At 55.9% G+C, this 12,794-nt stretch overlaps 1 protein-coding gene across 3 annotated transcripts in view; it reads left to right on the top strand.

Moving 5' to 3' along the window:
* ATP2B2 (ATPase plasma membrane Ca2+ transporting 2) overlaps positions 1 to 12,794 on the top strand; it is a 116,696-nt gene that overhangs the window by 90,605 nt on the left and 13,297 nt on the right. For all 3 annotated transcript variants that reach the window (XM_042979511.1, XM_042979510.1, XM_042979512.1), the window contains 5 exons: positions 4,454 to 4,633; positions 4,816 to 4,903; positions 8,984 to 9,090; positions 9,557 to 9,748; positions 12,560 to 12,773. In XM_042979511.1, the coding sequence (XP_042835445.1) occupies positions 4,454 to 4,633; positions 4,816 to 4,903; positions 8,984 to 9,090; positions 9,557 to 9,748; positions 12,560 to 12,773 (781 nt within the window). The remainder of the gene's footprint in view (positions 1 to 4,453; positions 4,634 to 4,815; positions 4,904 to 8,983; positions 9,091 to 9,556; positions 9,749 to 12,559; positions 12,774 to 12,794) is intronic.

The following is a 12,794-nucleotide window of genomic DNA, read 5'->3' as shown; positions in this document are numbered from 1 at the left end:
GCCAAACAGATGAATGAATAAATACAAGGAAATGCTGGTGCAGTTTAAGGAAGCACCCCATTGGGTTGGAGGAACCCAGAGTGGCTTCATGAGGAGAAGGCAACTCACCTGAAAGAGAAGAAACTTTTGACACACAGGTTAAGGGAGAGAGGGTGTTCCAGGCAGAGGGAACAGCGTGGACAAACGCAGAGAGGTGTCCAGAAGGGATGCTAAGTGTTTGGAGTCTAGTGAATACCCCGCTTTGGAGGCTAGGAAGAGGAGCCTGGAGCGACATTGTGAAGGGTCTCATGTCCCCATCCAAATCCGTTCACCAGGTCAGGCTTTGAGGGACGTAAGCAGAGAGACTGTTCGTGATGACCCACATTTACGAAGCACCTACCCTGTGCCATGCCCCTCGGTCAGCAGTCCCTGCCCCCCAGAGCCCACAGCCTAATGAAACACCTGGTAAAAAGGCAAGCGTAGTAGACCCAAAGCACATGAGAGCCTCAAGCCAGACCGAAGCGCAACACAGACGTCCAGGTACACGGGCCGCCGCCCAGAAAGGAGGTGGAGTATCTCAAGGAGGTCGGAGATGCCCTGGGGTGTTTCTGGAATCCCCCCACATTCTAGGCAGGTCACAGACCTCTAAGGCACCTGGCCCAGAAATCATGGTGAAGCGTCCACACTATCCCACTGCCCCAAACAAATGGCCACCCCTCCAAGTCCCCGACACCAGCTATGCCCCACCCCCACCGCATCTACATCCACACCCTCTGCACCCCTCCCCCTCTCCCAGAGCAGGAAGAACAAGCAAGGAAGACCATGGTCAGGCGTGTTGCCAGGCTCCCCACCGCCACCACCAGCATGGCTGGCTCCATGCGTGGTACTGTTTACCCCTGTCATGGCATCGTCCAGCCTCGCTGAGGGGTGTAGACTATCATCCCCATTTTACAGATGAGGATGCCAACGCTCAGGGGGAACCCCAGGGCAAAGCCCAGCCCAGCCTTTTGGTCCCTGAGCCCTCTCTCCAAGAGGGAGAGAAGCCTCCACCATACAGAGGAAAGCACGGGGGCCATAAAAATGAGCTGCCTCTTTTTTCTCCCTGAGCCAGCTTGTTTTGGGGAGCCCCAGAGGGTGAGGATTCCATGCAGGCAGATTGCAGCTCCCGAGACAGCCTAAAAAGTATTAGTCTTTCTAAAACACAGTGCCAGTCACCTCGTCACTAGTTCAGAACTTACCACGGTTCCCAGGCCTGAAGGAGCAAGCCCCTGATTCCAGCACCTTCTGACCTCGAGCCTTTCTCCAGCTTCATGGCCACCAGCTCCTGCCCCACAGCCTCAGCCCCTCCAGATCACCTGCCACACCTTCCTCCAGCACCCTTCCCACCTTCTGTGCCAGTGTCTCTCATGGGACAGAACCCTGTGGCCTGGGCCACAATGAAGTGGTCACCTGTGTAGCCCCAGCCAGGGCACAGTGCCAGGCACCAGAGCCTCAGTTAGTGTTAGCTGAACAGAAGCAACTCGAACATCCCCTCCTCCAGGAAGCTTTCTCGGATTTCTCCTCTGCATCTACTTCCTTCTGAAGTACTGGCACCCTTCTCCTTGCTCCCAGAGCCCGTTGTACGGAGATCTTTACCAAAGACCCTGCCTCCTACAAGGGTACAGCTCTGACCCAGAGCAACTGCTTTCTCATCTGAAAAAAAGAACGATTCTGTGAAAGGATATGATAGACTTGTTCCACTGTGGAGCGTTCAGCCTGGGAGGGAGTGAGCACCCTGTCACCAGAGACCTACAAGCAGAAGCTGGCTGGCCATCTGTTGGGATGCCTAGCAGGAGAGCTAGGCAACGAGGAGAGAGTCAGAGTCATGACCTGAAGTCCCTTCCAACTCCAAGACTTCAAGCGTCTTTAAACCAAACAAAACCTAAACTATTCCTTTGAGGGCAGGAGCCAGATCAGGTGGATGTCCCCGAAAGAGCAGTGGCTCTTTCCGTTCCTCTGAACAGGAGACAGCAGGGGGCTGCAGCCCGGGTTACAGCCATTTTGAGGACATCGATCAATTATGTAAGCGGGATGTTGGACACTCCACGTCCCCACTCCCTCTGGCTCTGTAAAAAGAGGTCACGGTTGCCTATGTGAGCAGCAGCTATGGCACGAGGCAGAGGCCTTGCTCATGTGCCCCCTGCCCAGCCCCAAGTGGGCTCTTCCTCAGGCCCTGGAAATGCAGCCAGAGGAGACCCGTGGTCAGCTTACCCTACTCCAGCCCTTGTGACAGGGAGATCACTACCTCTCACCACAGACCTGGTCTCTTATACGATTCTGGTAGCTGGAGGGTGCATTCTCCTGACCTTGGCCGGGACCCTGCCTCTTCATGATGTTCGTTCCCTGCTCTACCACAAGATGGCCATGCTCAGGAGTCTTGATTTTCTCTATAAGCAGCTGGGAGGGAGTGACACCCCAGGCTGAACTCTAGGCAGGTCATTGGAGGTCAGGTAGGGGAGCGAAGCCAGAGGCAGGGAGACTGGGGAGGGGCTGGGCAGTGGCCCCCACTTGGAATGGTGGCGCTCTGTGCTGAGGGAATAGCAGATGCTGTGGACGGGGGTGGACAGAGGCTAGATATTTTCAAGATCAATCCTTGTTTCTAAAATTCCTGAGGGCGGGAAGGGGACCAGCAGGCAGGAGCTGTCCACAGTCAGGTTTTGAAACAATGTTCTGACTCTTTGTATTAGTTGCCATGATGCAATAGCACAGACTGGGTGGCTCAGACAACAGAACTGGATTCTCTCACGGTTCTGGAGGCTGGAAGTCCAAGATCAAGTGTTGGCATGGTTGATCTCTTCTGAGGGCCATGAGGGAGAATCTGCTTCATGCCTCCCCCAGCCCCAGCTCGTGGGGGTTTGCTGGCAATCTTTACTGGTCCTTGGCAGCAACACCCCAATCTCTGCCTTTCTCTTGATATGACATTCTCTGCGTGTGTGTCTGGGTCCAAATTTCCCCTCTTCATAAAAACTCCAGTCACACTGACTGAGGGCCACCCTACCGGCCTCAACTTAATTACCTCTATAAACACCCAATCTCCAAGTAAGGTCATATCCACAGGCACTGGGGGTTAAGACTTTAACATATCTTTTTTTTTTAATGTTTATTTATTTTTGAGAGAGAGAGAGAGAGAGAGAGAGAGAGGAGCGGGGAGGGGCAGAGAGAGAGGGAGACACAGAATCCGAAGCAGGCTCCAGGCTCTGAGCTGTCAGCACAGAGCCTGACACAGGGCTCAAACCCATGGGCTGTGAGATCATGACCTGAGCCGAAGTGGGACACTTAACCGACTGAGCCACCCAGGTGCCCCAAGACTTTAACATATCTTTTTGGAGCAGCCACAGTAATCAAATAATCACCAGACCCTCTCAGCAGCGACTTTGCAGAGCGGGGATGGGAGTGACCTCCCAGACACTATGGGTATGAGATGAGGGGGAGACAGACTCCCTGAATCCAAGCCTGAGATTCTAAAGTGCTTTGGTCTTTTGATACAACCGGACTTTCTGCCCTTGACGTGTCCTCTTCCACTCAGAGACTTTGTGCAGCAAATAGCAAATATTACCTTATTATTTTATCATTTGTCACTGCCCATGGGTAAGAATCACTTGTTCAGTTGATCTGTGTTGTGTGTAAAGGGCTGTGGCAGCTCCAGGCTGGTTTCTGCATCCTAATTGCTGGGCAGATAAATCCACAACTCTGTACAGGGGCAGGGACTGGGGGGATGGGGAGAGAGGGGAGGGTGCTGCCACCTGCTGATTGGCTGGGTCTACTCTGGCCTGATTGGCCCAGACATCAGTCTATCATTGCAGTCAGGGCAGGAGGCAGTCCTTACTCTCTCTGGGGAATGTCCTGTTTTACAGGAAGCATAATCATTTGTATGTATCCTAAGCCAGTGTCACATTCTGTAAATAAAATGCTCCCAAGTGCAGTATCCCCCCAACCCCCCCAAAAAAAAAAATCTAAAAATACACAAACATACTTGTCACTGAATTTGCAGGAACTGTGCATGTGGATAAAGCTGTGCATGTGGATAAAGCACATTCTCATGCAATAGTAGAGTATTCTACTCCCGCCTGGGGCCAGATCTGAGAGGGTGTTATTGGGGTCTTTCTCAAATTCCTTGCCCAAGTCAGGATAGCCAGTGGTTTCATCTCAGGACAGACTATCATGGTGATAGGTGGTAGCTGCCTGAGGCTCTACTGAGAATTCTGAGACCACATCAGGGTTTAATCACAAGATTCTGTGATCAATTAACAATGCCTGCCATGGGCACAGGAAAGGAGGAGATGGCCCATATTCCATGCATGCTATCGGTATCTCATGGTCATCCAGGCTCCTTACGATAGGGCTGCCTGTGAGCAGGGCTCACTCTGGAATCCACGGGGCAGTGAGGGCCTGCCCCAGGTGGTGCTCACTCCCATGGCTCCTGCCCTCCTGCCAGGTCCCAGAAGCCATCCGCAAGTGCCAGCGAGCGGGCATCACAGTCCGCATGGTCACCGGTGACAATATCAACACGGCCCGGGCCATCGCCATCAAGTGTGGCATCATCCATCCTGGGGAGGACTTTCTGTGCCTGGAGGGCAAGGAGTTTAACCGGAGGATCCGCAACGAGAAGGGGGAGGTACGTGCCCAGCACAAAGAGTCCACAGAGGGATGAGCTAGGATGGGAGACTGGGAGGCATGGGGGGCTGCGTGACTGTGCAGAAGCCAGCCAGCGTGCCACTAAGAGCCCAGTGACTTTGGGTGAGTCCCCTCCCTTGTCTAGGCCTCAGCTTCTCTCTCAGACCCCCCATCCCTCTCCAGATTGAACAAGAGCGAATTGATAAGATCTGGCCAAAGCTACGGGTGCTGGCTCGCTCCTCCCCCACGGACAAGCATACCCTCGTCAAAGGTAAGACTTGGGGGAGGCAGTTCTGAGGACAGAACCCCCTCTTCTCCTGGTGCCTGCAGCTTCTTTCCAGGACAGAGGGGCTTTTGCATGGGGCCCCCCACACCCGGCAAAACCCTTGTCTCTCCCCATTGCAGCCCTGGGAGGCCCTCTAAGGGCCACAGTGAGATGGGGAGGTTGTGAATCTTCTCTCTGGGTGCCACTCTTCTAGGAAGCAATGAGACTGGGCATGTGTAGGTCCAAACCTCTTGGCCTGAGGGCCAAGGGGGGCCCAGAGATGTGTTGTATTTGGCTGGTACAGTGCCTTTGTTTATGTTGAATTTGGATGGCTTTATACAAACTCTCCTCTCACTTTTTTTTAAAAGAGCCCTTTTTTTGAGGGGGGGGAGCACAAGTGAGCAAGAGGCAGAGAGAGGGAGGGAGAGAGAGAAAGAGAGAGAGAGAAGCAGGGCTTACCCAAAGTGGGGCTTGTGGGTTTGTTTGTTTTTTTTACCATAAGTGGGGCTCATTATCACCCAATGCAGGGCTCGAAATCACAAACTATGAGATCATGACCTGAACTGAAGTCAGATGCTTAACTGTCTGAGCTACCCAGGCACCCTCCCCTCACATTTGAAGCAGTCCTCACCACTCCTTGTCATCTGACATTCAGCGCACTTCACTTATTTGTGTTCTCAGTCTGGCCCCAGAGTTGTGAGTTTGAGACCCTTGGTCTGCCTGCTCTCTGAGGACCCCAACCAACAACTGTAACCAGGACCCCAGGGGTGGTTTATCTGAGGAATAGCAACCTGAGAAATGAGGCCAAAAGCTAACATCTTTCTCCTTCCTTGTCTCCTTCTGAATACAGGGCATACAATTTGCTGAGCTCATGCAGGTGGCCAGGTTCTGGGCACTTTTACAGTCATGCCTTCCTGGCTTCCCGTCCTGGCTCTGCCACTGACCTGTTCTATAGCCTTGGGCAAGTCCCTCCTCTTCTGGGACTCAATTTTCCCATCTTTAAAATGGCCATAGAAGGGCAGATTTCTGGCTGAGGTCATCCCTAGGGCATCTCAGATTCTCCTCCCAAAATACTACCCAAGGACATTAATGGAGGCAGATGTGGCCCAGGGACAAAAACATAGAACCTCAGAACCACAGATACCAGAGCAGGAGGCCCCTCACCCCATCCCCATTTATTTTTCAATCACTCCTTCATTTACTTATTCATTCTCTTGATAAATGTTTATTGAGGATCTAAGTGCAAGGTCCTGCTCTTGGCAGACATGGTCCTTCCCTTTTGGAATTCACGGTCCAGATTCCATCCAGCAGACATTAAATAGCTTTCCTCCCATAGACCTGGAGGCTGCATTGGTGGAAGAGAAGGGTGGGACTGTCTGTTGGCCTCTCACTCAGGCTGGGGATGGGTGTCCCCTAACAAGCCATCAAAGGTGGGTTGAGACTCCAGGAGAAAGGGCCTGTGTTTCAGGCAGGGAAGAGGACTGCACTGTGAAAGCCCAGAAGATTTCCAGACACTTTGAAGGAGTGGAAAGAAGCTGACCTGACCAGGCAGGGACCTCAAGAGAGAGAGAGGAGCCAGTGAAGGGGGTGCCGGTGTCAGATCGCGTAGGGCCTTGAACGCCAGGCTGCTGACCTGAGCTGTTAGCCCAGGGTTGGGAGCCTTTGGGAGGGCCTTGAGGGGAAAGCATTGTTTTAGAAAGTTCACTCCCCGCTTGTGGGGAGAATAGCCTGGAAGCAGAGGGACCACCGAAGCTGTCCATCTGTGAGAGGTGATGCCAGGACCAGGGTGGTGACAGCACAGGTGGAGCTGGAAGGCAACAGGTCAGAGACCTGCTTGGGTGGCAGAAGGATATGGGCCCAGCAGCTGTTCGGATGTAGTGGAGGTCTGACAGAGGGGAGGGGTCCCATATTCCCTCTGTCTGTACCTGTTTGAGAGCCGGCAATGTGTCAGCATGGCCCCTGGGTTTTGGATGGGCAGCTGGATGTGAGGAGTCACAAGGGACACGTTTGAGAGCAGAGTGTCATGTGCAGTTTAGGTCTGGCTGAGCTGGAGGCCCTGTGACATCCAAGTGGGGCGTCCAGAAGACAGCTGGCCATCCATGCAGTCAGGACTCAGGAGAAAGATTAAGGCACAGGTGGAGTGTGCCAAGTGGGGAGAGCCAACTGAACCCAGGAATCTCCCATGTGAGCGATGGGCAGAGGCCGAGAGACCGAGAAGAGGCCGCCAGAGTGGTAGGAGGACAGCCAGGAGCGGTGGGGTCTAGGAAGACAAGGAAGGGAGCCTGCTGAGGAGGAAGGTACAGTCCATGGCATGAATGGCACTGAGAGGTCCAGAGAGACAGAACAGGGGTGTGGCCACAGGAGATGGCCACAGGAAGGCCCTTTGTGACCACACATGGTGGGGACATGTTAGTGGGGTGGTGGGGCCATGCCAGCGCTAGAGGTGGAGGAATGGGGTGTGAGAGGAGGTGTCCTCCCAGCTCCCCCTCTATTGGGACCAGTGGGAGGGCTGGGGCAAAGCTGGTACCAGCCTGAGGGGCCACAGAGGAAAACTTGGCCCCCTTCCTGCTCTAGAGGAGCACGTAGGCAGGCTGAGGGAACCAACGGGAACAAAGTCCTCAAATGCCCAGTAGACAGAGACTGGAGGCCGAGTCTTGGGGGGCGACTCAGGGACAGCCACCAGCTGGGGGGAGCAGCCCAGGATGACTCCCGGAGCACGTGGCCTTGGAGCTGGGCCTTGAAGAGGGTGGAACTTGGATATTTGCAAAGAGCTGGGGGAGTGTTGGGAGGCTACGAAGTCTCCCAAGTCAAGAATCCATTCCTTCATTCCATAGGCTGCTGCTGTTTGCTAGGCACAGGAAGGGGGAGACACATATGGGAGCTACAGTGATCTGATTAGGGCAGGCGAGGGTCCTCAGGGAGTCACAAAGGTTTCCCGGGGGAAGTGGCTTCTGAGCTGAGACCACAGGTGGGTGACAGCACAGCTGCTGAGGGAACAGCCCATGTAGACAGGGGCAAGGAAGCCAGCTTTGCAGACCGAGAGCCATTCCTATGGCTGGAGCACAGATTGGGGGCGGCCTGAGGCGAGAGAAGAGGAGATTGGAGAAGGGGCGAGGCCTGACCACAGGGAACTTCAAATTTTCAGAGGGAGCTAAGAACATGGATGTCACCCCGAGGCCAGGGTGGGCAGTGAGAGAATGACTCTCAGTTGGAGGGAGGGGACAGGTCTGTCCCAGGGCTTAGAGAGAGCCCCTGGCACTGCTGTGCAGATTGGAGGGGCAGCCTGGGGTTAGGGAGAGGGCAGGGGGATGCTGGTGGCAGAGGGAACAGGGCAGAGAGAAGTGGAATAGTTCACCTGGGATCTCGGAGCACAATCTGCAAGCCTTGGCCATGGATGTGAGGTGCGGGACGAGAGAGAGACATGTCAAGAGTGACATTCAAATTTCTGTCCTGTCCGTGGACATGTCCTCTCAAACTCCACGTGGACCCCATGATGACATCTTTCACCCACTCTTCTCCACTGGCCCCAGCTCAGTGACGGAGCCACGTGTCACCTATTTATTCTCTTTCTGAATATTTTATATTTTATTGAGGGTGAATGTCTGGAGAGAGGTCAAGGCCAGAATGGTGGGTCAGGGGTCATCAGCAAATGGCCCAGCCCAGGCCTCCTCAGTAAGTGAGTGACTGGACGGCCCAGGGAGAAGGTGGTAGGACCCCAGCCTCTGGAGAACAGAGGAGCTCCTGGAACACAGGCAGACGGGGAGATGTTCTGGCTGGAGTGGCCACCGAGCCAAGGGCTGCAGAGAGTGCAGAGTGTGCTGGAAAGGCAGTGAGGGCCCAGACCGCAGAGGGCCGCAAGCCCGCAGGGGACTAAGGTGCCCGACATGCCCTGCAGGTGCTGGCAGCTGTGGGCAAGCCTGGAGCTGGGAAGAGCCAGGATGGGGGGCAGGGAGGGGCATGGCTGGGGCCAAAGAGGAAGCTGTGCCCAGCCCAGGGCCCTCCCAACAATCAGGCTGGTCCTGGCTGCCCTGGCCCCGTGGAGCGTCTATCCCAGGGCCCTGATTACACTCCTGCCCCACCCCACAGGTATCATCGACAGCACACACACGGAGCAGCGACAGGTGGTGGCCGTGACAGGGGATGGCACCAACGACGGGCCTGCGCTCAAGAAGGCTGACGTGGGCTTCGCCATGGTAGGGGCAGCTCACAGCGGGCCCAGGGTGGTGCCTGGTAGGAGCTCATAGGCAGGGGGTGTGGGCAGCACGGCCTCCAGCTGACTGTGCGGGACCCCCAGTTCACACTCAGCTCACCCACCATGCACCTCATGTGCCCAGTGCTCTCAGGGCTGTCTGGCCCCCCCGCCACGGTCTTCCTGGAAGGGTAGAGGGAGGCTCCCTGCAATGGGTGTGGAGGGGGAGGCGTTGGTGGCGGGGATGGGCCAGGGAGAGGCTTCCTGAAGGCAGAGAGCTGGCCTCAGGGGGCTGGGTCTGTGAGAAGTACAGGCACACACACCCCACGTGGTCCCGGCCATGCAGTTGGGAGTATGCATGTGAGGGATGTTGTAGGACTGAGGACGTGTAGGGGAGGAGGATGGTGCTGCTTGAACTGCTCACCATCCCCCCAGCTGCCCCACCCAGGCTCCTGTCCGTGTCCCCACAGGGCATCGCAGGCACGGATGTGGCCAAGGAGGCCTCGGACATCATCCTGACGGATGACAACTTCAGCAGCATCGTCAAGGCAGTGATGTGGGGCCGCAACGTCTATGATAGCATCTCCAAATTCCTGCAGTTCCAACTAACAGTCAACGTAGTGGCTGTGATTGTGGCCTTCACAGGCGCCTGCATCACGCAGGTGGGTCCTCCAGGGGGGCGGGCAGGGCGGGGCACACCAAAGCCTGGGGGAGCCCCTGCCAAGGGCCAGGAGCTGCATCTCAGACCTCAGGTGCAGGCACCAGCCCGAGGAAATGAGGCTCAGCAAGGTCGGGGGCTGGCCCAAGGTCATCTGGCAAATGAGAGATGTCAAGCCTCACCCCCATGACGACCCAAGCCAGGCACAGGCCCGGTCCTTGCTCCAGGAGGCAGTAGAGGTCATCCCTGAAGGAAGGCAGAGCCCCCAAAGGGCCAGAGGGAGGCAGGGCAGGGCAGGACCCAAGGGGTATCCGGCAACCGGCTGGAGACAAGGAACCGGCAGGGTCCTGGGGGCCTCAGTTCTGGCAGGAGTGTGACAGGAGAGGCCTGTTTGCCTGGGGCCCTGAGGACAGGTTGGGGCTCTTGGTCATGGAGAGGCAGCTGTCCATCAGGATCACTATCTGGGTCAGGGGCAGCCCCATCCCCTGAGCTTCAGGGAAGCCAGCCAGCAGGCCTGCATGTCTACAGCCTCACTGTTTCCTCCCCCATCCCCATGAGGTGGGAACTGTGATGATGCCCATTTTACAGAGGCAGAGACTGAGGCTCAGAGGATGGACCAGTCAGGAACCTGCCATTGTTCCCACAGCCTCCTTCCTTCCCCTAGGGACTGACCAGCCTGGCCTGGGGAGGAGAGGGCTGGTATTCGAAGGCCTTCTGCCAATCACATGGGCAGACAAGCTCCTGCCCACAGACAGGAGCCCCCAGAGGTCCGGAAGGTAGCACTGCCCTGAAGAGCTTGTGGCTTCAGGAATGCTGCTCCCCTCTGTTGCATTCTGAGCCCCTGGGGCTGCATGTGGCAGCACCCAGTACCCTATCCTGAGAATGTGAGCTGGGAGGTGGCTGGTGGGTCCCTTCTGCCCAAAGGGCCCTCTCCTGCTCTGTGGGCGAGAGACTCCCTCTAGTGGTGGCTTAGGGAACACTCCGCAGCACAGCAGCTCCTGCAAGGCTTCTTGGAGACCCACTGACACCAGCTGGGGAAACAGGTTCAGGGAGGACTATCCGTTTGCCTGAGGTCTTAGACTAAGTTGGCAGCAGGGCCGTGTAGGCCTTGGTGGAGATGTGGGGGGGCCCTGACCCTGAAGCACTTGTAAACAGAGAAGGCTAGTGAGCAGGAAGAAGCCGCAGGGCCTGGGGAACTTGGCTGGGCCAGGGCAGAGGTGGGAGAGGTGGCTTGGAGGAAGGGCTATGATGAGTATCTAGGAGAAGTGAGTGAGTGTATGGGGTGCAGGCAGAGTGGGCCTTGGGGGATGCACTGAGAAATGACAGGGGCGTGACGAACAGCTCAGTTTAGGCTATTAGGTTTACAGAATCTGTAGGCTTCCTGAATGGAGGTGTTCCCCCAGTAGATGAGGCTCATACCAGAGGGGGAAGTCTGGGGTGGAGAGTGGGGAGAGGTGGGCACCAAAATGAAAGCCAGGGGGACAGGTGTGGAGAGGAGAGCAGGGCTGAAGAAGAGGCCATGGGAGACACATATTTAAAAGGCAGGGAAAGGGGCACCTGGGTGGCTTGGTTGGTTAAGCATCCGACTTCAGCTCAGGTCGTGATCTCACAGCTCATGAGTTTGAGCCCCAAATTGGGGCTATCACGGAGAACCCTGCTTCAGATCCTCTGTCTCCCTTGCTCTCTGCCCCTCCCCTACCTGTGTGTGTGTGTGCACATGCTCTCTCTCTCTCTCTCAAAAATAAACAAATATTTAAAAAATAAGAAAATAAAAGGCAGGGGAAGAAGAGCCTGAAGGAGATGGAGAAGGAACACAGAGAGGAAGAGGAGGGCCAGACGAGTGGGGTCGGGCTCCAGGAGGAGGCAGTGGCCAAACCAGGAGATGAGGCTGGAAAATGTGTCTCTAGATTGGTGACAAGGAGACCTTGGCTGGTGACCTTGGAGAAGGGGATTTGGGGAGCACAGAGAGGCCAAAGTCTGGCTCCTAAAGACATGTCAGCCGGGTGTGCGAGGGAGGAGGGGACAGTCGATCGGCTCCTCCAGGCAGTGCACCCCGCGCAATATGATTGTGCACAGAGTGGTACCACTATAGGACCCCAGTCTCAGCCAGAGAGAGGCGTGCAAGGATCCACACCAGAATGTGGATGGCGGCAGCCTGTAAGTGACAAGACCACTGATGAGTTTTAGCTTCTTCTGTTATTCCTTACTTGCCCAAATGTTCCACCACCAAATGTGTTATTTCTGGAATCACAGAGGCACACAATAATTGCTTAAAGTAAAGTGGGATGATGAGGTAAAAAGGAACTGGGTGGTAGTGAAGAGAGGACAGGGGTCATGGGCACTGGTTGTGGGATAGCAGAGAACAGAGCCATTGACAGCTGAGCGGAAAGCAGCAATGGGGAGGGCAGAGGGAGGGTGAGGACATGGGATTTGTGCCGGAGACGGGATCTTGGCCTTAGCCAGGAAAGATGTGTCCACAGGGAGTGAAGGGAAGGAAGGCAGATGGTGGGGGTGTAGGTAGGTTTCCCAGAAGGCAGAGAGCTGCTCACCATTGTGCCCAGAGGACTCTATTTTCTCTTTGGAGGAGAACACGGGTACGCAGGTCTAGGCTGTTCTCCAGGGAAGGGAAAGCCTATCAAACCTGCTGGGTGCCTGCTTAGGAGCCCAGCGGGCAGGCCAGCCTAGGGCAGACCCACTGGGCAGAGCTGACTCAAGATGCCACCAAGACGCTGCTGAGACCCATACCCGGCACTTCGTAGCGGCAGGTGGGGCTGGCCTCCCCCGTGACAGCCTTCCCCACCACTGCCATCTCCAGGACTCCCCTCTGAAGGCCGTGCAGATGCTCTGGGTAAACCTCATCATGGACACGTTCGCCTCGCTGGCCCTGGCCACTGAGCCGCCCACCGAGACCCTGCTTCTGAGGAAGCCATACGGCCGTAACAAGCCCCTCATCTCTCGGACCATGATGAAGAACATCCTGGGCCATGCCGTCTACCAGCTCACCCTCATCTTCACCCTGCTTTTTGTTGGTGAGTCCCCCACCGGCCCAC

This window comes from Panthera tigris, chromosome A2 (assembly GCF_018350195.1).
Source record: "Panthera tigris isolate Pti1 chromosome A2, P.tigris_Pti1_mat1.1, whole genome shotgun sequence".
In the NCBI taxonomy this organism is placed as follows: Eukaryota; Metazoa; Chordata; class Mammalia; order Carnivora; family Felidae; genus Panthera; species Panthera tigris.
This window is presented reverse-complemented; position numbering and strand designations above follow the sequence as displayed.